General features: G+C 46.7%; 3 protein-coding genes across 7 annotated transcripts in view; 2 read left to right on the top strand and 1 right to left on the bottom strand.

Moving 5' to 3' along the window:
• The window catches only part of CLCN6 (chloride voltage-gated channel 6), a 69758-nt gene that overhangs the window by 15341 nt on the left and 32919 nt on the right, over positions 1-21498 (bottom strand). For all 5 annotated transcript variants that reach the window (XR_012765700.1, XR_012765702.1, XR_012765703.1 and 2 more), the window contains exons 23-24: positions 17472-17640; positions 13310-13445 (exon numbers count right to left, since the gene is read on the bottom strand). The gene's annotated coding sequence lies outside the window, so the exon portion shown is untranslated. The remainder of the gene's footprint in view (positions 1-13309; positions 13446-17471; positions 17641-21498) is intronic.
• LOC104332652 (C-type natriuretic peptide 1) lies at positions 11659-13095 on the top strand. Its single transcript, XM_009938073.2, has 2 exons — positions 11659-11751; positions 12790-13095. The coding sequence occupies exons 1-2, from the start codon at positions 11659-11661 to the stop codon at positions 13093-13095; spliced, it is 399 nt and encodes a 132-aa protein (XP_009936375.2).
• NPPA (natriuretic peptide A) lies at positions 19189-19851 on the top strand. Its single transcript, XM_075437140.1, has 3 exons — positions 19189-19305; positions 19434-19689; positions 19797-19851. Exons 1-3 carry the CDS (start codon positions 19189-19191, stop codon positions 19820-19822), a joined length of 399 nt encoding a protein of 132 aa, XP_075293255.1. The 3' UTR covers positions 19823-19851.

The following is a 21498-nucleotide window of genomic DNA, read 5'->3' as shown; positions in this document are numbered from 1 at the left end:
AACTTCTAATTCTTCTATAAGTGCTTTTTACTTGCTCCCAAGGCAGGTCACTGCTGCACATGCCCTACAAGGACAGCACAGAGAGGTATGAACTGACTTTGCTATGGGATCAGAACCACAGTTTATTGACTCCTAGGCCAGTGCTCATCTAGTTAGGCCCATAAAAGAAAGGACAATTGCTCTAATGCACCATCCTAGGCAAACCACAGAGGACACTTGAGTAAGTCCATTCACTATATGCCATATCTGGCTGCAGCCAGCCCACAAAGCAAGTTCTTTCTATTGCAAAGTCCTTAAAATACAGAACAACTCATCCAGATTGGACCAGATCCCTACAACTTTGTGATGTGCCATCACCTGAGTTGCTGCCTCTCTGGAACATTCCTGTCCTCACTCAGCTCAGTATATGTCCAACAGTGACAACAGCTTCCTTGCTGCACTTCTCAGTATTTCTTACTGCCCAAATTTAGGCTGACAGAGGCTTTAGCTGTGGACCCTAAGGACTAGGGACTTTGTTTTTAAACTCTCAAGAACATGCACAAGCCAGAAGAGAGTCAGAGTCTATTTCAGGAAGATATTTGTGGCAGTCAGGCTAAAATTAGACCATTTGTTCCTAAAAAGACCATGTAGAATGACAAGGATTTGGCAAGAGGCTCTTCAGTTGGGAATGTGACACAGGAAGCACCTACATGGCTGTTGGCAGTGATGTCACCCGGCTGCCCAACGGTGCCACGCTGTGATGCAGGGTCCTGGGAAGCTCCAAGAGCGAGCACTGGAACTTGTTCAAGCCACTCTGTATCTGCAGGCGGCTGAGAGCAGAGCAGGGCGCGAGGCCGAAGTGTCGACAGGCTCCACCGCTTCACTCTCCCAGATAAGGGAATCTGTAGCCATGACAGAGAACTGTTATTCTTGCACTATTTGTGATAGGCTTTTCAGCGAACTATCAGTCCCCTCTTCCTGTCATGTCCCCCTCCTCTTGCTGCTCCAGGAATTCCTGCCTTCTGAACTTTCTGCCTTGCACACATGGCTCACCAGCACTTGTGCTTAGCAGCCTCGAGCTGGCAGGATCAGGATCATTAGGGAACAAATCAGTGGGCACTGGGCCTAGAAGCTCAGCCTGGAGGGACAGGACATTTTGTTGTCTCAATGAAGGTACTTGCTTTGAAGCTATGTTAAGGGATACCAAATCAAGCCCTCAGACCCGTGTCAGTGTGGATCTGTTTTGAGGTTTAAAGTGCAGTAGTATAATGATTAGGGGTGTGCAAAAAATATCTCTGGAAAGCCACACAGTGTTACAGTTAGGAGGTACAGAAGTTTTAAATGCAGGCTCTATCCTCCAGTAGAAGCTTTCTGGTCATCAGACAATTACTGAATATTTGCAAAAGCTCTCATTCATTGTTGCCTCTACAATTGTGAAGCTGCACAGACAACAACCTAGTTTCATAACACCCATGTGAGATGGGAGCATCGCACACACTTTGTGCGGGGGGGAAGAGACAGACAGTTGCTTAGGCTGCAGACAAGATTGTGAAAATGATGCACATTTCCACTTCCCAAAGCAATACCTTAATCACTGGCCAACCCTGTGTCCCATACAATTACAGAATAAAAGAGACCCAAAGGCAGCTAAGTCTTAGCTAAAAGTCATCCTGCTCTCAACACTTGACACAAGTAAACAAGGAGAGAGAACTACAGAGAGAGAGAAATGTGCTATAGCAATTTGGAGAGCAGATTATTTGCAAAATCAGCAGCAAGACAGCATGAGATCTGTCTGCAAGTCAGGCCTGTTTGGACTTTAATGAAGGCCTCCCGTGCTGTGGGAAAAATGAGACTGACATGACCCAGCCTGAAGGTTTGTCTTGGCTCTGACTTCAGTGATAAGGCCCACAGGTGTTGGAGCCTTGGACCAATACAAGCCCTTGGCTTTGTAACCCACTGAGCAAGACCTCAGAGACAATTTACCCTACAAAACTCCCCCCCCCCCCTTTTTTTTTTTTTTTAAACTGACTAATCCCCTTCTGGTTTACATCAGTTCAAGAACAGTTGAAACTATTCAGTTTATGAACCGATACTTATGATTTCTTTTTGAAAAAAAAAAAATTTCTAGACAATTAAGTGTGCTTGTTTTCTTCTGTTACCACCTTCCTTTCCTTCCACCTCTCTAAAGCAGCATACATATGTATCTTCCCTCCTTGGTAGTTTTGATGTGTCTGGAGAGAATTACTGTTCTAGCTGTGGTTAGAGACTGGGAACCAGAACTCCTTTTAAGCCTCCTAGAGTTGAGGAAAGGTCAGATTCGGAGCAGTCTAGATGTTCAGGCCCATATCCCCTTTACTCCTTATTGCCTAAGGGCAGCTCTGATTTATTAGCATGTCATCTAGTGGATTTGCCCCCTAGTTCACTTCTACCTCTTACAAGCCATCTCTCTGCACTAAAATATCATCATGTGCTAAAGTGTCAAAGATGTCCTGGTCCTATTACACTTGTCAGGTGCATCTGACCTATCAGGGCTAAAGAATGTTGCTGTATCATATCCCTTCTCCCCTCCATTCATTCTTCCCATGGCCAGTATTTTAGGCCTTCTTGGTCATTTCCTGATCTGCTCTGGCCCAAGATATGTCGTCATGGCTCACAATGGTCTTCACACTTCAACACTAGGCAAAAAATGTGCTGTTATCCTCAGGGAGGTGACATGGTAAAACAAATCCTCTTGGTCAAACAACGCAGAAGTTATGTGAAGAATCTCCAGTGGGCAAGGGAAGCTAAAAGCACTCTCTGCCTCTGAACTTTTGTGGCATCTATCAACAGTGCAATGAGGAGCCAGAGTTAAGGGTTTACAGCATAGACACCTGTTCACAAGATGGGTTTCTTCAAACATGGGGTTTGAGTGCTCAAATGAAGACTCTTTAGAGGGTCCTCCCACGTTTCAGAAAGCACGCTACTTTCCTCTAAACAGGACTGGTAATATGTCCAACTCGGACCACGTGGCTGTATTCTTACCCTCCCTGGCCACTACTGTTCACTATTGCATAGCTTTCCCACCCAGCTTCCAGAGACAGGTCTTGGGGAAAAGAGTGAGTGGATACACAGATGAAATTGCTCTCAGATCAGGAAGTTCAGACAGACACAGATCAAACTTACTCTTGGACCTCCTACTCGCTGCAATGGGCCACAGCAATGTAACCAGGGTGTTAAGTTCAGGCTTAAAGGTGGCACCTATGGCCCCCTTTTAAACAGGCCACGGAGCTAAATCACTGACAGAAACACGAGTCCAACATTTCCTACAGCCTATCAGGCATGCACAGACATACTACACAACCCCTCCATGTGCAGCTGCTACTCAAGTCTGACCACTCCACTGAGTGCAAACCGTGTGTAAAAATGCCATTTGCTGACTTGCATACATGAAGCTGTAAGCCAATTTTCTTTTTTTTTTTCTCAAATGGCCAAAACCTTCCCTACATCAATACAGCTGTATCATTTAGGAAAGTAAAGAATTTAGCCCCATCTAGGTTGAGAAACTTTCAAGATCTGGACTGAAACACCTAGAGGGAGAGAGAACCGAAGCTGTATCCATCCCCCTGATCAACGGCAACCAGTCTTATGGATTCTCAATCTGGTTGATGGTGATATCAACTTAAGTAGTAACCTTAACTTTCTAATCACTTAGGGAACACAGGACCTCTTCAGCTTGCTGACAAAATCCCACTCATTTCCCCAACCATAAGCCCATTGGAAGTGTGGGTATGATACAACTTGCCTTTACAAGCAGCACTCTTTTGTGAGCTGAAGTTGACACCATCTATGTAGTAGGAAACCTTTGAACTCCATATTGTTCTCATCCTGAAGCTAGGTTCAAACATTGTTTTCGCAGTGATTAAGCTATTTTGGTTAGAGGAATTATTCTTTTACCCAGTGGCACAGCCCCTAGGGTTTCAGCTTTCTAGCAGCTTTCAGTTACTTAACACAACTGTCTTTTGCCCCTGTAAATTAATTAAACAAAATCCTATCATTCCAGAATAACTCTGTCCAGGCCATGGCCACTAAACATTTGACTCGAAATTAACTTTTACAGAGATAGAGGGACTGTAAGTAACTTGGAGTGAAATCATTGCTTTCCTCAGCACCCACAGGCAGATTTAACTGACTTCCCCCAATCTCTGTCACTTCAGACAGTACATTTGGCGCTTGCATTCACGTGAGGAAGTAGCACCACTACTGCACATCCCATAACTCACACCACAAGCCCTGACATATAGCTAGTCCAGTATTTCTTATCTCCAGACAGCAATGGCTAGACAGCGCATCCCAAGGGGAAGTGGCCGAGTCCAAAGAAAGTTCAGGGTGACAACCCTTGGTGACAAATCTATTCCAATCCACAATATTTTCTCTTGCCACCTCAATGTCACCACAAGGGCACATGGAGCAATGCAGCCCCTGGGGACTCTGTAGACAAAGGCACAGGGCCTGATACCCCTGTGCTGAGGCTTTGTAACAAGTGACTAGCAGGAAAGGCAGGACCACGGGGTGCCTAATGTGACAGGGGAGGTGTGAACGTGGTGCTGACAGTGGACTTTATCTCAAGCACGAACACAGGCTCCAGTCCTGTAGCCTGAGCACCTTATCGTAGCTTTAGAAGTGTTAGTTTTTGAAACGCTACTCGCCCATCTCGCTGTGCTGACAAGCGACAGCTAAAATATCCTGCCCCTCCGGCCCACGGCCATGCCATCCTCCACCTGAAAAGGATGTAGCTATTTCCAGAAGCTTGGCGAACACAGTGAGTATTTTCTGGGAAAACAAAGAAAGGTTGTCAAATCAAGAACAGTGGGTGATAAGAGTCACCATAGCTACACTTGAGTTACTAAGAAAGAGCAGCTTAGCTAAGCTCTGGATGAAGCTGCATTCCTCCCACCATGGCTCACCCACTTGAGGCAGGAAGGGGCTCTCTTCCTGCTCACACGTAGCCTAATGTGCGTCCACTGTGGACTTCCAGGATGGTCTCCCCGGCACAATGAACTCCTTGCCACACTGTGACATGAAGGATTTGTCTTGTAATCCTAGTGAGCAACATGGGCACATGCAAGTATCCAGTTGTGGCTGAATTGATGATGAAGCATCCATGAAGAGGACTAAGTGTAAGCAGGAGGAAGAATAATACACACATGAATTCTCTGCCAAACAAAAATCAGGATAGTTTATCTTTTTGTTCTCAAAAAGCAGGGACCTACCTACACAAGTCTCTCTACTCAAGGAAAGTCCGCAAGTCTAAGATGTGTCCAAACCAACGGACAACTGGGATCCTGCTCTGGGAATACAAAACTAAGGTTACGCACAGTGCCACTCTCCCACAGACTGAAGACAATCTACAGAGTGTTTAGTGGAGGCCAGGCTTTATGTAATGGGTACATTTTTAGTTAGTGAACCTAAGAATAACTTCATCACCAGTCCGTCAGGGGAGGGAGAGTGGAAGTAAACAACCACAGCAGCTTCTAGGGTAGGTGCCATTTCATTCCTGAAGCTGTTCAGCCATTTCTAGAAATGGCTTCTCCTTCTGCATGCTCTATCCTGACAAACGGCATGCAGCAATAAATAGCACAATGGGACAGAGTAACCTCTTGCCCCTTTATTTGGCTTCTTGGCCAGCAAACCTTACAGATCAATGGGCACTGTTGCCACTGCTCCGAGCTATTCCAGGATGTGCTAGAAAAGCACAGAAAGAAAAACCTGGCAAACGTTACCCCAGACAAAGCGTTTAAGAAATGTCTTCCCCACACCGATCTCTTCTTACAGAAACTTACACTCTGCAAAATCCATTATAAGAATCCAGATCAACACACCTAGTGGCGGATCCAAACTTAGCCACCCACCAGAACATCTGACACTGTGCCATACACACAAACTTTTAAATATGATGCATACTCGTTCATGTATCACACGTCTACCACGTGCCTTCCCAAGATACAACCACTCATACATTCTTACACCGCTACCAGAGTCTAAAGCCTGCAAAACAGCCACCCAGCCCCTTCTGGTACTGTACATACCACGTTCTTGAATCAAAGATTGAAGTGGTCATTTTATCAAAACTTCTCACAGTGTCTGATCCGTTTTCTTTTTTTTTTAAACCCGAACTGCTTCTAACCGACCTTGGCGGTATCGTCTCTATTCACCAGAAGAGGTCACCACACACCCCATTAACAACAAAGGCAACCCGAAGAGACTAGGTGGGATCTCACAGGAATGACCTTCTAGTTTTGCTGGGGAAATCTGTCGGCTCGAAACAATTGGGGATATGCAATCTCCATGCTGCCCAGGAATGGTTCTCTTCCTTCCTCCTGTCAGAGGTTATGAATTGCAGGGTAACGTAGCAGTCTTTCTGCTTTCAACTGCTAATTAGCTGCATGCTTTGCTATACAAACTTTACCAACTGAGGTCTCACCTAGCTCCCAATGAAAGTCCAGTCTTTCTACGGTAAGGCAATAATATGCAGACCAATTAGACATCAGTTCAAATACCAATGGTATCTAACACAATACAAAGAATGAAAGACTGATTCTGAACAGTTTAGTGCAAGATCAGCCTAAGAATTTCTAAGGACCAACTTAAAGGGCAAGCGGAAGCAAGACTAGCTGTCACAGGACTGGAAAAGACCTACATGGTTTAAGACCATGCACAGCTAATCCATGTTTTCAGTTGCAGTGTGAATACCTACAACTTGCCTGTGCAGACATTCCCACCTTTCCAAAAAGAATGGACAGCAAGATGCTGTTCATCTTGCTAGAGAGGAAGCTTAGCCAAAAACACAATTTCAGGTGAGGATTTATTGAACACGAGTACTTATTGAAGCCTCTGCCTCTCACCGGGCACCGACTAGAAGTCTTGTGCCATTGCTCCAAACACCTCATCTTGTTTCCCATTTGTTTCAGGGTCCTTTTTACTAGTTACTACCAATTTTGTTTTAGTTGATCCTACAACGTTTGCCTAGCTTTCATTCACTGCTTGCTTCTCACATTTGTCTAATACAAACCCACTCCTTTCTTCCCACCATCCTGCCATGATTAATCTGAGAATATTCTTTCTCCAGTACTACAGCCTGTAAAAATTTTCTGTGTTTTTCATACTAGCTCTCCAGCAGTTTTCACATTTTGGCTGCTTTACATGGCTCTACAACTATTATTCACATCTATAATTTGATCCATTCCCTCTCTACTTTTTCCTTTGAGAGCTGAAGATACCATCTGCTGAAGAGTGCTGAACCACAGGCAGTAGGACTCTGTGTGCTTGAAGCACCTCGGGAAAAGCAGCTTGCCTCTAGATGTCAAAAGAATTTACAGCAAAATTGTTATAAACATCAACAAGACTAGCACAGAGCAAAGTCAGGTATCTTTAGCATCAAACCACATAGCAGGACCCCTGAACCTAAAAATGCCCTCATGCATGAAGAAAAAGCTCCTTTGGGAGACGGATCACTGAAAGGGGGACAGGAACACCCACCAATGAATCAGCGGATGTTGCACCACTCTCCCTAATGCCATCCAAGTGCCAACACTGGGGGACAAGGAGAGAAGTCAGACTGATCTTGGCTGCTACAGGACAGATACAGAAGTCCCATGTGGCTTCTTTGTTTCCACCCCTGCTGCAGCAGACATCAGGACTGGGCCCAGCTCCTCTCCCAGCAAACAACAGTGAGCCACAGAGCCTACACAGGCAGCCATTTGCCTCACACGGAGCACAGTCTCCAGCTGTTTCATCCCCTCCCTCACCACTTCTTCCCTGCTCGGCTTCATTAGCATCAGCAGAATGTGATAAATGTGCCTGACACACCTAATATTAAAATTTTGCCATCAAAACCCAATGCTCCAGAACCACCTACAACCTGCTACTAAATGCCAGCCTGCTGCCCTCCTTGTCCCAAAGGGCTACAGAGGAAAATATCCCCTCTTCACCCCTATCGAAGAGATCAGGGAGCACTGGTGAGAGCAGGACAGATCAGGCAAAGGCAAAATGCATACTCGAGCCCCCAGAGAATAGCGGTCACAGCACTGGATCTATCCTCTTACTGGCATTTCCAGTCCCACAGGAGGAGAGAAGAAACGTGTGCCGTGGGCCACTGTGGGATGACCAGCCCGCCAGGAAAGTCACTTCCAAGTCACCCAACAGCAAAGGCTTGGTTTGTTCCCCACAGATGGGCTACCACAGGCACTAGGAGATGAGAGTTCTCCCCAGCACACAGCCCCAGCCGTCCCTGAGGTAGGGACCAAATTCTCCTCTGGGTTGTGCTGGTGCGGACCCAGTGGATACCTTCCAGCTTTACACCAGGTAAGCGTGCTCAGCAGTCTCTGTGCCCGGTCCCTTTTCTGTAGTGAGAACTGCTGCTGCAGATTCCTTGGAGCCCCGTCCAGCAACAGGGCCTTGCTGTCACTGAAGGCGAAGGCAGTGAAGTGCCAGAAGAGCAAGCAAAGCACCTGCAGCTGGATAATTAGTAGCCAAGCCTGGGCTCATGATGATGCTGTACACTGAACCCTGCCTCAGCTCAGCTCTAGACCACTTGGGAGAGGGCAAGGGAGGGGAACAGACAGGCAAATGCTTGGATACCACAGCTAAATGTTAATGTCTCATAATGAAGGGCCCCTGGTGCCAGCTTCCATCAAGGACTTGGTGATCCCACTTTGACGAAAGCGCTACAAACACATCACTGCCCTTTCAGCCAGCTGCAGTGAGCCAGGAAATGCTGGCCTGAGCAACTGGGAAGGAGGGGGAGGCTGAAAGGGGTCACTGAGCTGGGAAAGAGGAGGATAATGAGTTACTGCAGCAGTGCTCTAACGGTACCTATCTAAGCATGACACATGCCATCACTTTCAGAGCTTGGCTTCCTCTCAGCAGCCTGCAGAGATGAGGCAGATATATCCCCAGAGGAGCAGTATGCCCTAACCCTACTCTTTTAATGTACAGGAGAAATATCCCAGTAAGCTAGGAAACAATTTACTGTTGGAGATCAGCAATGCCTGCCACCCTGCTGCCTTCTAGATACTTCCTTCCAGCCCATATGGAGGATTTGCCATACAAATGCACACTCAACTCACTTCAGAAATGGGCACAAAGCTATTTTCTGTCTCACAGATATTTTCTAGTGTCCTCAGGGGTTCCTCCCTTCTTATAGCCTGAAGTTTGTTACTGAAGTCTCTGTCTTAACTATACCATCCCAGTGACAATTTTTGAAATTGCTGTGAATATTCAGACACTGAGTTTCAATGCTACTCTGACCCCTGAGGAGATCCAGAATTTAAAGCAGAGACTTGTGCTGGATGTTTTCCTGTTTCTAACTACTTCTTTCCACCGCCCTAAACCTGATTTGTACCCAGCTGTTGATTAGACAGAATGAAGCTGTCCTCATTGTCTAGATTATGCAGTGCTGTGAAATGCATTCACATTGAGTGTCATTGTTTTGGGAGATGGACCATGCTTTTGTTCTCCTTATGGATGGTATCCAGCTGCACAGCATTAGGATGAGAGGCAATGACATGAGTTGCAACAAGGAAAATTCCAACTAGACATTAGGAAATAATTTAAGATCTTCAAAACGCAACCTGATAAGGCACTGAGCAGTTTGATCTCAGGTGGCTCTCCTTTCAGCACAAGATTGTACCACAGACCTTCAGAAGTCCTTTCCAACCTTAATTATTCTGATTTTACCAACATAGTCATAGATCAGGACTGTGCTAATGGATATATTTCCAACAGTTACCAGAGAGACAATTCAGAAGTCCCCAAAACAAGTCCTGAGCTCAAACAAGAAAAGTTCAAAGACCTTGAGGTCAAGAAGATTTACTACCCACATACATGCAGACTTGTGACAAGCCAATCAAACCAACAAAACAACCCTAGGCTTTTTCAGAGGAGAAAAAATGAGCCTGAAACTGCCCTGACCTTCTTTTACTGTCTTGTTCCACTGCAAAGCACACACCTCACACCTCTGAAACAACAATTTAATTTTCTAGTAAGATTCAGATCAAACGTGGTATTAATCAACATCAACAACAAAAAAATCCAAACAATGTAATAACATCAAACCTCCCTTTCTGTCACAGAGGGGTGTTCATAAGCTCTCTCTTTAGAATACCCATTTCTAGAGACACCTAACAATTATGTCTTAAACTGCTCTGCAGATGAAAAAATGCTGAAAATGTTAAACCCGCTGGCACACTACAGAATTATTTTTTCCAAGCTTTCAGTACCAACAAGACTCTTAACCTCAAAGATCAGTTGAAAAGTGCCAGATGATCCTTCATTTTAATTTCCTCCATACAGATTCAGCTTAATGGCCTTTAACTTTCTGCATCACATGTGCAAAAAGGCAGTGAAAGATCAAGATGTATTATTGCATGCTCAAGAACATATCAATTTGTTGGTGGGGCCAAATTTCAAGCCCCTACAAAACATGCAGCTTAACAGATTTTATTGCTGCTCTTCCCCACTGCCCCTAAAACAGAAAAATGGTCATTTCTTGGTATGGAACCCAGTAAAAAAAAACCACTCCTTTGAACAGACGTGGGGTTTGGAGAATCAGTTATCTACATATGAGTTCATCAGGGCACCCACACATGTCCCAGGTGCTTTTACAGTAGAGGGAGGTCTGGCCAACAGCAATGATTTAAATATACTCAAGACCCCGGCTAAGAACTGATTCGGTTTCTTCTGCTCCCCCTAACACTTCATAGAATTCATTTTGTTTGAAGCTGGTGCTTCAATTCGTCCAAAAAAAGAGAGAGAGACTACACCAAACACATTCTGATCCTGCAGCTTTTTAATGTCACTGTAACTGTACATGTGGTAAGAAAGAACCTGGGGCTGTGCTTCCTTTCAGACTAATTTCAGATTTAATACAAGTCACGTATGATAAACTGAGAAAGAACACAGAGTAAGTGTTTTATCTTGATCAATGGGAGAAGAGGAATTTCCTCCTCAGCTTAAGACACGTAGAAGCTTTCTGTGCATGTCAGCCTGGTTTCAGTCACGATCCCTGTCACTCAGGCCAGTAACTAACACAATTTGTCATATTTTTAGGACTTGGATTTCCCTTCCCCAAATCACACTCTTTCGTCTCACAGGTTACTAAGGCCATATTATTATGTTAGGTAATAACAGTTTGCTTTTACATAGCGTGTTTTGTGAGACCCCCAATCCCTCCGATTTGGTGCTTCACAGTAACAAAGGAGCCAAGTGAATGTGGAGTGGATATAATTTGCTTCCTGTCTCACTTTATACTTCTCTCACAATTATTTTTCTCTGGATGGAAAGGAAAGATTTAGCAGTCAACCTAAGGAACACTGAGCTAAGCAAATTGACATATGTAAGTGGCACCAAGACAGCAGGCTGCAGGGACCTTCAGATTCACAGCAACAGAATGATACTGCACTGCCCAAGTGTAAAATGCTCCTTTTATTCACCATCAGAAAAGAGAACTATTTCCTCCCTCCTCCTCCTGGGAGAATGAAAACAGATTAGAACCTCAAACCAATCCTTGCACTGGCAGGAACTCAAAAGGTAGACTTGGGAGGGGTTGGAGGAAGATATAAAGGCTGGTAGCTAGACACAGAGAGCAACACTGAACGGGAGAGACTCAAGGGGAGGAGGAATCAGAGACATCAAAACACGAAAATGAACCTGAAACTTCTTTTTTGCCCTGGATTCCTTCTGCTGCTTATTGCCAGTCAAAACCAGGCAAGGGCCAGGCCCTTTTCCAGCTTACAGGTAAGTGACTGGTTCCTCAACAGAACTGAAAGATGCTGATGCTTCTTTAGGACTTAGTTCAGATTAGCCCCATTTCTTCCAACCCTGGCTAAAGCAGTAGGAAACACTCGAAAGAGATCGTGACAGCACGGGCCCTGAGATGAGCAGACACAGAGTTATTAAATGGAGGGAAACCAAAGTAATCGATTACTGGATTTAAAATTCTGATCATGAGGCAACTGAAAGGAAAACATTTTTTCCTGAGGGGTCAATTTGGGGATTGAAGATTTAGGGTCATCCTGGGACTGAGTAAAGCAGTAAGCTTTTAGTGACAGGAATTTTTCTGGAAGGACTGCTATCTAGACCCTTAGAACAGTCACCTGCATGGTTCTCCCTGAAGCCCCTGGTTTAAGCTGAAAAAGGAATTAGCGGGTTGTACTTGCATGATCTCCTTCTCAGCTCAGTAGTGCAGTAATGTCCCTGCTTTCGAGTCCCAGAGGTAGAACATGAGAAAAAGGGAAAGAGTGTGTGTATGTATTTGTGTGCACAGGAATTCCAAGTCATTAAGAAAATGCATTTCAGCCACCTAACTAGGGATTCCCAAATAAGAAGTAACCTCCCAATCTGTAAATAAATATATAATCCTTATCGCTCAAATTTCAGCACATCTCCTGTCATTGCATTGCTTCTCTTATTGTTCCAAGACATCAACCATTTTTTCTTGTTACTTATTCACTCTTGACCAAGCCTCTTTCATCATTTTTTGGAATTTGGAAAGGCTGAACTGGCAGTTTGTCAGAACACAGTAACAGTAACAGTATAAAGCCTTAGAGCATTTTGAGAAGACATACAGTGTTAGCTCAGAGCAGCTTGGTGAACCAGAAAAAACTAAAAGATAATCATCATCAGCTTCAGAAATCACTTCAGTACTTTCATCTTTTGATAAATGTTCAAAACAAGTTTCTCCAAACTTCGTAGCGAGCATGGCTTATATGCAAATAATGACAGTTCCCAGAACCCCTCCCTCTCAACCATCTACACTTTTCCCTTTTTTTCCAGAGTCTGTCCAAACTGTTCGATGCGGACCTGGAGCATCCCCTGGTCTCAGAAGAGAGGGACCATGAGCAAGATGCCATAGTCCCAACAGACGCCTTTGATCAGCAAGACGTTGAATTCCAGTGGACCCAAAACACCAGGGACCAGCCTGAGAGCATGTCCATGGCGGATAGTGCTGTCCAGAGGTTCTTCAGTGACCTGCTAAGTCTACCTCATAGATACCGAGGCAGACGCAAAAAGGGCCTCTCCAGGGGCTGTTTTGGTGTCAAGTTGGACAGAATTGGGTCACTGAGTGGACTGGGATGCTAACTGGTTACTATGGTAAGAGAAAGCCAGAGGCAGATGGTCTGTGTGTTCATCTATAACATGCATAAGCATGCAGAAGAGCAGATTTAAGGAAATTGTGTCTTAAAGTAGCTTTTACCCTCCCATCACAAATACAGTTTACTAATTTTACCCTCCCCAGAATTCACTGTCATCAGATGTACACTTAAAACCTGTAAATGCCACATCTGTGCTTTACCTGCTTTCACTCCTCTCCTGTCTCCAAGTCAGCTGTATCCATTTCATCTTGTCACAGAAGCCAGATCAGAGAGGTTTTCACTTGCTTGTGTCAATCCAAAGAAACTCCGAGCAGAACAGTGGAGCTGAACCTGGCCCTAGAACAGCAAGAAATCAGTTAATTTCCATGTGTGAAATCCTGTTCACTTCTCTTTCTTTCTTGACAGGACTGACCTGGAGGTTTCAAGGGACCTGTTGCCTTTCAGCAAGATATTCAGCCCTTATCCACATTGCCTGCACCAATCCATCTACTACACGACGTACTGAGCAAATCGCACCCCACCTCCCCCCCAAATTACTTGGCGAATAGAACACACCATTGCTGTACTGCCTGTTTGTATCAGAGGAATAATTTGTGAACACCTATCTGACATTTAATTACAAAAAACATTTGTACTGCTTGCGTACCAAATGTATAGCTAAGTCCCATTATGTCACAGATAATAAACTGTTTTCCATAACTTGGTGAATTTGCTTCAAGCCTTTGCTGTGATTCTTTCACATATCATTCCTGAAACTGAAACAGTGCTCCGGTTTGCAGTTAGACACAATGCACTAGAATTCAGAAGCATTTCAGAGCATTGCTTTCTGGTAAAAAGGACTTTAAAGCTGCTCAAAAAAAAAAAAAAAAAAAAAGAGACACAATCAAACAAGCCCTGCTTTTTACCAAAAGAACCTTTCTGAAGTTAAGATATTGCTATCTAAATGTAAAACATAACAGGAACAAGACTGACATAGCCATCTTCACAAAAGTCATCAGAAACCAGGACACAAAAAGCCCTAAGTCTTTGACCATCACAATTTGAACTAAAAGGGTAGTTGTCTTGGTTGACATCAGTAGAAAGCTGTTACTCTGCATTTGGATCTGCCACTGACAGAGGAAAACAATTGTCCCCCCCCAAAAAAGTTACCCTTCTCTGAAGAAAGTTCAAGGGCACCCTACTCCTCCACAGGCAGGTCCAAATAGCCCAAAGCATTTTACCAACAAAAAAGTAAAGTCAGATTACACAAAAATTGTATCTGACCAATTCTATTTTTTTTTTAAGCAAACAAAGTATTCACTAAACCTAACTATGAACAAATCAGAGAACAGCTACTTGGCAAATATCCTGAGCCACAGGAAATCTGTACGAAGGCTGGTTTGTCAGGACCACGACTGTGCTATCCTGACGCTGATGAGAGCTGAACTCCACAAGCAGCTCCACGGAAAGCAGCAGCGCTGCTCACACAAACGTCTACCCTGACAGTCACAAATGGATGCACAGCTGTATACTTCCAGCCTTTTGTCTGGAGTGGACAGACAGGCTACACAGTTGTACTCCTCCTGTTTTCTTGTCCACAAGACAGTTACTCCTGGAAGAAAATACTCTGGTAATAAGTCTATTCCTAACAAGACCCCTGGATGTAAACTGCAACATGGAGCACAAACACCTATGCAAAGCAAGTTCATCAGCAACTCTCTAGGCACACGAGCTCTGTCTGAGCCTCTGGCAGTCCAGCTCTCATTAAGAAAGCCACCTTGCACAGAGCAGCTAGAGGTCCAGTTTCTCGGCTTGCCTCCATCACTTAACCTCTATGGTGCTGTCCTGCTCCCTCTAACCACAACTCCCATAGAATGAAGGCAATCCAGGACCTGTTAGAGAGCTATTCGGAGCCAAACTAGAAAAAGCTTTTTCTTCTTTCATAAAGATGTATTTCACAGAATCAAAGAATGGTAGGGGTTGGAAGGGACCTCTGTGGGTCATCTAGTCCAACCCTACTGCCGAAGCAGGGTCACCCTACAGTAGGCTGTAGAGGACCTTATCCAGGTGGGTCTTGAAGAGAAGGAGACTCCACAACCTCCCTGGGCACCCTGTTCCAGTGCTCTGTCACCCTCAGAGGGAAGAAGTTCTTCCTCATGTTCAGACGGAACTTCCTGTGCTTCAGTTTGTGCCCATTGCCCCTTGTCCTGTTGCTGGGCACTACTGAAAAGAGCTTGGCCCCAAACAACAACACTTTTCAATAACACATTTCAACACCTAAAAGGTGACTATCAGAGACCAGAAAGCACAGAATGATTTGTTAATGGAGATACTCTCCCCTTCCAAAAGCTACCAACAATTTCTCTATTTTCTTGCAATCTTTCAGAAATTTAGAAATTACTATTAATTCTACCTGTCTATGACTATTCCATCCTCCAGAACCTTTCTGTCCTCAGACAGTAGTTACAAGGCTATCAACACAAACGCTGAGCAGAAAATTCAAAACATATCCTGAAGACTTCTCCAGTCAACAGTCTTTATTAGGTCTTATGCTGTTTGCTGGTTGCTCTGTTGAAGTTAATCATGATAACAAAGCAGCAGCAACAGTGAAAATACTCTAAACAGACACTTGCTAGCAAGGAATGGTCTCATCACTTACATAGACACCCCTGAACACAAGCTCTCAAACAATGGAACAGTCCATACAATGAATTTATTATATTCCATGTTGCCTTTCCTAAGCAAAGCAACAAGAAAATTAAGCATTTCACCAGTCAGATGAAGAATTAAAGTGAGGGATGGAGGATGAAAGAATAAATCAATTTTCAGCATAATTCGCATATCAATAGACAGGCTATGCATATCTTCAAAACTAATGCTGCAGTCTGATCAGCGCAAATAGCTCTTCTAGATGGAGTCCCACAGACGGCACAGTAATTCATAGGCAAATTTTCCTGGAGGTCTGGACTCTCAGTAGGCCATACAGATAACACTCTCCCTTGCTGCAGCTTCCATCTTACAAAGACCTCTACCCTGCACAAACACAAGCAAAGAGATTTCTGACTCATTATTCTAACTTAACACACTTCATACAGTCAGGAAGACATTTTTCACTTCTTTTTCCCCCCCTAATACACAACTTACTTGCACTAAGAAGAAGCAGACACACTTACTCCCAGGAATCTGAGAGGAAGCATCCAGCTTCCTTTAAACAGAGTCCCTCTTCAGGTGTGCTAGCCCCAGGGCTGGCCCAGGTCCAACCTCTATGGTGGAAAGGTTAATCCATACAGCCCACAGACATTATGGTGTCAAACAATGAAGAGCTAGTATCTTGTGACAGTTGGTGCTAATGGGAAGCTTACAACCTCCTTCCTAATAATCCTGGGTCTGACAGCTTGCTCCTAGCTCTCAGTAACCCTAAGAGTAGGCACATTCTCATAGGCGTAAAAGCTTCCTGATGTAGAAATGTCAACACTGCATACACTGAAAATCCTACGAAGGGTAGGTACTACTGGAGTTTGTTTCCTGAAAATTCTCAGCCTGTTTCCAAACTCAGCTACACTAACACAAACTGTGGGTCACTAAAATTATTCGCAGATAAAACAACAGAGGTCAGAGGAGGTTGAAGACTGAGCTGTGAGCACTTGTGAAGAGAATCCTACAGAAGATAAATAGCGAAGAGCTCCAATTCCACAGAGGCTGAGCTGGTAATGTGCCATCCCATCACCTGGCATTTTGTGTGAACATTTTAAAAAGCCACTTTTCAGAAAGCAAGAACAATTTCTTTCACATTAAAGGCTCCATAATTAGATCCCTAGGACTGAAGCCAGGTGTGTTTATACTTCAGGTAATTTGCTGAGTTCTATTAGCATTTAAATAATCAAAGCTAACCTTTGAAGTTAGCATGCCAGTCAGATGGGGGAAGCTCATCTCTAGCTGTGTCATTTCCAGCTGTGTCATTTCCATCTCCACTAAGCAGCAGTGCATGAATCTACAGACTAGGATTACAGAAGTCACAGAGGAGAAAAGCCTGCAATAAAATTACTCCTACACAGACAGAAACATACAGATATCTTTCTCAAATGTGTCTGCTTTTGGGGTACCTGTTTATAAGTGATGCTAGGCAGCAATCAGCTTTGGTCTCATCCAAGACTGAAGTCTGCCTAGTTTATTATTGGAGAGCTAGGTTATATTTATTCCCCTTGGTCATCACACAGATCCTATACACTCTCAATCCTCTATCCCTTTCCCCTCCTTTACTACATACAAAATTGAGGATGATACACATCCTCACCTTAGCTATCTGCTCTTGTTCTGTATCAACATAACACTCCCACCTGATGCAAGCTTCCTTCATTCACGTACCATACTTTCAAAACATACCTCATTTCTCTGCCGGATTCTTCACTGCTGTGGTGCTTTAAACAAAACTGCTTGCCAACTGGTAAGACTGCCGGATGCAGAGACCACTGTCCCACACCAGCTGATATTGCTAGTTCGCTTCCAATCTAAGATAAATTATGTCAGCTGTAGGTAGATTTGTGGAACAAACCTAGAACAAGAAAATGGGGGAAGGAGATGTAAAAACATAAAGTATGTTGTTGCTTGTTCATACAGCACCTAGCAGTAATAAGTCCACAACAGCTTAGTTCAAACCCTCTGAAATCAGAGGAAATGCTTTCTTTGGCTTTGCAGAGCTTTAGGACAGTCTCTGAAATAAGGGCCCAAGCAGAAACCACTGCATATCATGTGAAATGAGAGAGATTTGTTAGTGTACTGGCTAAGCAAACGAGGAGGGCAGAAGGCAGAGACTTAGTGTAATTGCTTTAATATTATCCAGGCAGTGACTGAAAGGACCCCGTCTGCTGCTCTACCCGCTGGATATCGTGGGCTCTGCCTTTCATTCTGTAAGGATCTAAACAGGTCATCTTGATTTGCACCCCAGGACAAGTGTAAATTGCACTCATTTATAGTTGAAAGTCACCACTCACACAAGAGAGATGCCAAAAGTTCTCCTGAAAGTTAATAAGAAACTGCTGCAAACCTCTGAGGCAAAACAAGAGAAAGTTTCATACAAACAGGCTGCCTGTTACAGTCACCAAATTGGTAATTCAGAGAATTTTGTCTGGGGAGCCTAAATCCAAAGATCTACAAAATCTCTTTCTTTGGGCAGGCTACTGGACTGTCTGAAAGAACATTTTTTCCACGGGAATTTCTCATCCAGCCCAAGCTGTGGGGGACAGAAGACACCATCATTTATGGGAAAGGTGGTGGGGCATGAGGAGAGGGTGGTGACTGATTCACTGCTGTAGCCAAGGCAGGGTTGAAAAGCAAGAAACATTTATAGCACAGTGATCATCTATACTATTGCTCAAGGCAAACCTAGGCCATTGAAGGGTTAGTACCTCTTAGCTGCAGAGGGAAGAGTTTGCAGACCATGCCAGAGGAAGTCAAGAACCATCATCCTATGAACTCCAAAGGAAAAAAATTTCCTAAACCCAAATCTCAGGATCTGGGCTATTCACATAGCACAAACATATTTATACAGAAAGGAAAAAGCTGTTGGAAGCTGCTGCAGACAGAGGAAAATTTCTGATTCCCCCCCCACTTCTCTCCCTCATGGAGGAGAAATAATCCATCTCTCATTGCCTTGGAGGTGAAATCAACCCCCTGCTTGGGCCAGCTCACAGCTCCTGCCTGCCTGCAGATGTGAGGCAGAGCAACCAGGCAGAAAGCGCACAGTCCTTTCGCTGCATCAACTCCTACCTAACAGTGATGGAGAGTGGTGGGGGAGGAAATCACAGGGAAAATGAGTGGTGCCAGGAGGGGAGGAGATGACTCGGGGCAGTTCTCTCCCTCTGGAGGAGCTGCTGCACTCAGGGGACCCCCTTCTTCTGGAGGGTCACCTGTGGGGCCGGTTGTAACCAGTTGCCTTATCGAAGCCGGGGGGCTGAGTGCGGAACTCCGGCTCCTGCGGGGATCTGGCAGGAGGCAGCTGAGCTCCCTCCGGGCAGAGAGTGGGGATATAAGGAGAGGTATCCACGGGCAAAGCAGCGACACGGTGCCCAGCTCGCTTAGGACAGAATAGGACAGGATCAGGATGCAGCTCCCGGCTCTGTGCTGCGGGGCCTCGCTGCTGCTGCTGCTGCTCGGCCCGCCATGGGCAGGAGCGCGGCCGGCCGGTGGCGAGCAGGGCGCGGAGCTGCGGTCCCTGCAGGTACCGGAGCCGGGGCTCCCGGGGAGGCCACCCGCACCCGTCCCGCCGGGGCGAAGGGGCAGGAGCGGGGGTCCCTGTCCCCCCCGTCGCGGCCGTCGCTCCTCCTCTCTCCTTCCCTCCCTCTTCAGGACCTCCTGGAAACGCTGGGGCAGCTCCGGGAGGAAGAAGGGGAACCGGGCCTGGAAGACGAGCCGGCGGCGGGGGCTGAGGAGGGCGGCTCGGAGGGGGAGCTCCCGGGGGCGGAGAGCCGGCCGGCCGAGGGGCAGAGCCAGTGGAGGAGCCTCCTCTCCTCCTACAGACGGAGGCACTTCTCCGGCTGCTTCGGGACGAGGATGGAGAGGATCGGCGCGCAGACGGGGCTGGGATGCAACCAGTACAGAGCCCGTAGGTGCCGGGCTGGAGCCCGTGGCGCAGGGAGGCGGGGGAGGTCGGGGCAGCCGCTGAGAGACGCGGAGCGGCTCCCCCAGCAGCTCTCTGCCCTTCTCTCCCAGGTTTCTGGAGGAGAGGGAGAAGCTGAAGCCGGCACCAGCTCCCAAGCGCTTTCCGAGCCTCCAGGCCGGTGTTCAGCAGCCAGACAGCCAGGCTCCCTCCGGAGCCTCAGCGGCGGTGGGGTATGCAGCAATAAACTTTTGTACAAAGCCTGCGTTGCCTTTTGTGAGTGTTTTTTTCGGTCACGGCATAGCACACGGTCAGAGGATATAGAAATCCCCTCCAGGGCACTCCTCTGCCTTAAGGGTTCGGTCCGACCCTGGCCAGAGCATCCCACCAGGTCTGGATGAGCCTTTGCCGGAGGGTCGCAGCAGCAGGAAGGATGGCGGTTGCATCCTTCCGGGACAACGCTCAGTCCGGCGACCCTCCACGCTGCCCTGGAGAGGCACTGTCAGGCACCGATGCCAGCTCTGGGGCCGTGCCAGCGAGCTGGGATGCCTTTCCCGACGGCTTCACCGCTGCTAGCTGTGAACCTTCCCAGGCGGTGGGCGCTGGGCTTGGGGTTAACTCCAGGTAGTGTCCCACACGCACCCCGTCCCACGGGCTAAGCCGCGGGTATCAGTGCCGAGTCTGGCGCGGCGGAGCGACACGGGGTGCCGCTAAGGACAGAAGGGCTACATCGCTCCAAAAATACATTTGGCAGCGGCCGCGGAACGGCTGCCGGTGAGGGCGGAGCGGCCTTCAGCACCCGGGACAGACGCCAGTCGGCCGCATGCCGGGCTCCCCCGCCCGCTCGGGGCTCGGCCCTGCCGCCCGGGGCTCTGCCTCCCCCTGCCCGGCCCGGCACGCAGCCAAGCCCCGCTGCCCCGGCCCAGCACAGCCCCCTCGTCCTTCTGCGGCCTCTCGAGACAAGGCTGTGCAGCACAGGGAGCCCCGACCAGACAGCAAGGCTCCCGGCACTGCCAAACGCCCTGGTCTAAAGGCACTGCCTGCATCGAGCCTGGAGAGTCCAGCGAAGGAAGGGGCAGCCACATCACAGAGATAATATATCCCAACCAGCCGGAGAAACAATCCATGTTTGGGATGAAAATAAGTTTCCTCCCCCATGGAAAAAGTGAGGCACCACTTGACTATCTTAATTGCAGTATGGCCTGTCCCATGATCTTGGTTCTGCATGCCCTGTACTGGACATTATTGCATTTCCCTTTTGTTTCCCCGCACTGATGGCCTCATCTCTTCGTTCCCTTCTTGATCTAACCGAATTGTGAGGCAGGGAAGGAGAGCTTGGGTGGGGTACGGCATAGTCTTGTCAAAGGGTTTAGTCAGTGGGAGATGAAAGGGATCCAAACCCAGCCGCTTCCTCAGCACAGGACTACAAAGGCTCTTTCCAATCAGCTCACACTCTGGTCCTCCTCAGCTGCAAAATGGCAATAGAAGGGACATCACTAGAAGGACATGCAGCAGGCAGGGCCCTCAGCTAGGACTGGTCTATCCACATGACACCAGCCCCAAGGCTTAGAGTCCTTAGCCTTACAGAGCTGAAAAACACAGGCATCTCACCATTCCTGCTGGGGAAGGGGCAGGGGATCCTCGGTTCAGCTCTGTCTGTGCACCATCCTCATCCTCCTCGCAGGGGTCCACACACGGGGCTGCCAGCAGCACCCTTGGTGCTCTCCCCTCTCTGCTCCCAGCAGCCAGTGCTGCTTTCTAATGGAGCCTCATGTCCCCACACCTCCTGCCCCATACCCTGAGATGCTGGTGAAA

Source organism: Opisthocomus hoazin, chromosome 16, assembly GCF_030867145.1.
Source record: "Opisthocomus hoazin isolate bOpiHoa1 chromosome 16, bOpiHoa1.hap1, whole genome shotgun sequence".
NCBI lineage: Eukaryota > Metazoa > Chordata > Aves > Opisthocomiformes > Opisthocomidae > Opisthocomus > Opisthocomus hoazin.
Note: the sequence above shows the minus strand (reverse complement) of the source record. Positions and strands in the feature narration are given on the sequence as shown.

Coding starts and splice junctions, on each gene's coding strand:
- LOC104332652 (XM_009938073.2), top strand. CDS start 11,659: ATGAACCTGAAACTTCTTTTTTGCCCTGGATTCCTTCTGCTGCTTATT. Junction 11,752..12,789: donor GGCCCTTTTCCAGCTTACAG/GTAAGTGACTGG, acceptor CTTTTTTTCCAG/AGTCTGTCCAAACTGTTCGA.
- NPPA (XM_075437140.1), top strand. CDS start 19,189: ATGCAGCTCCCGGCTCTGTGCTGCGGGGCCTCGCTGCTGCTGCTGCTG. Junction 19,306..19,433: donor CGGAGCTGCGGTCCCTGCAG/GTACCGGAGCCG, acceptor CTCCCTCTTCAG/GACCTCCTGGAAACGCTGGG. Junction 19,690..19,796: donor ATGCAACCAGTACAGAGCCC/GTAGGTGCCGGG, acceptor CTTCTCTCCCAG/GTTTCTGGAGGAGAGGGAGA.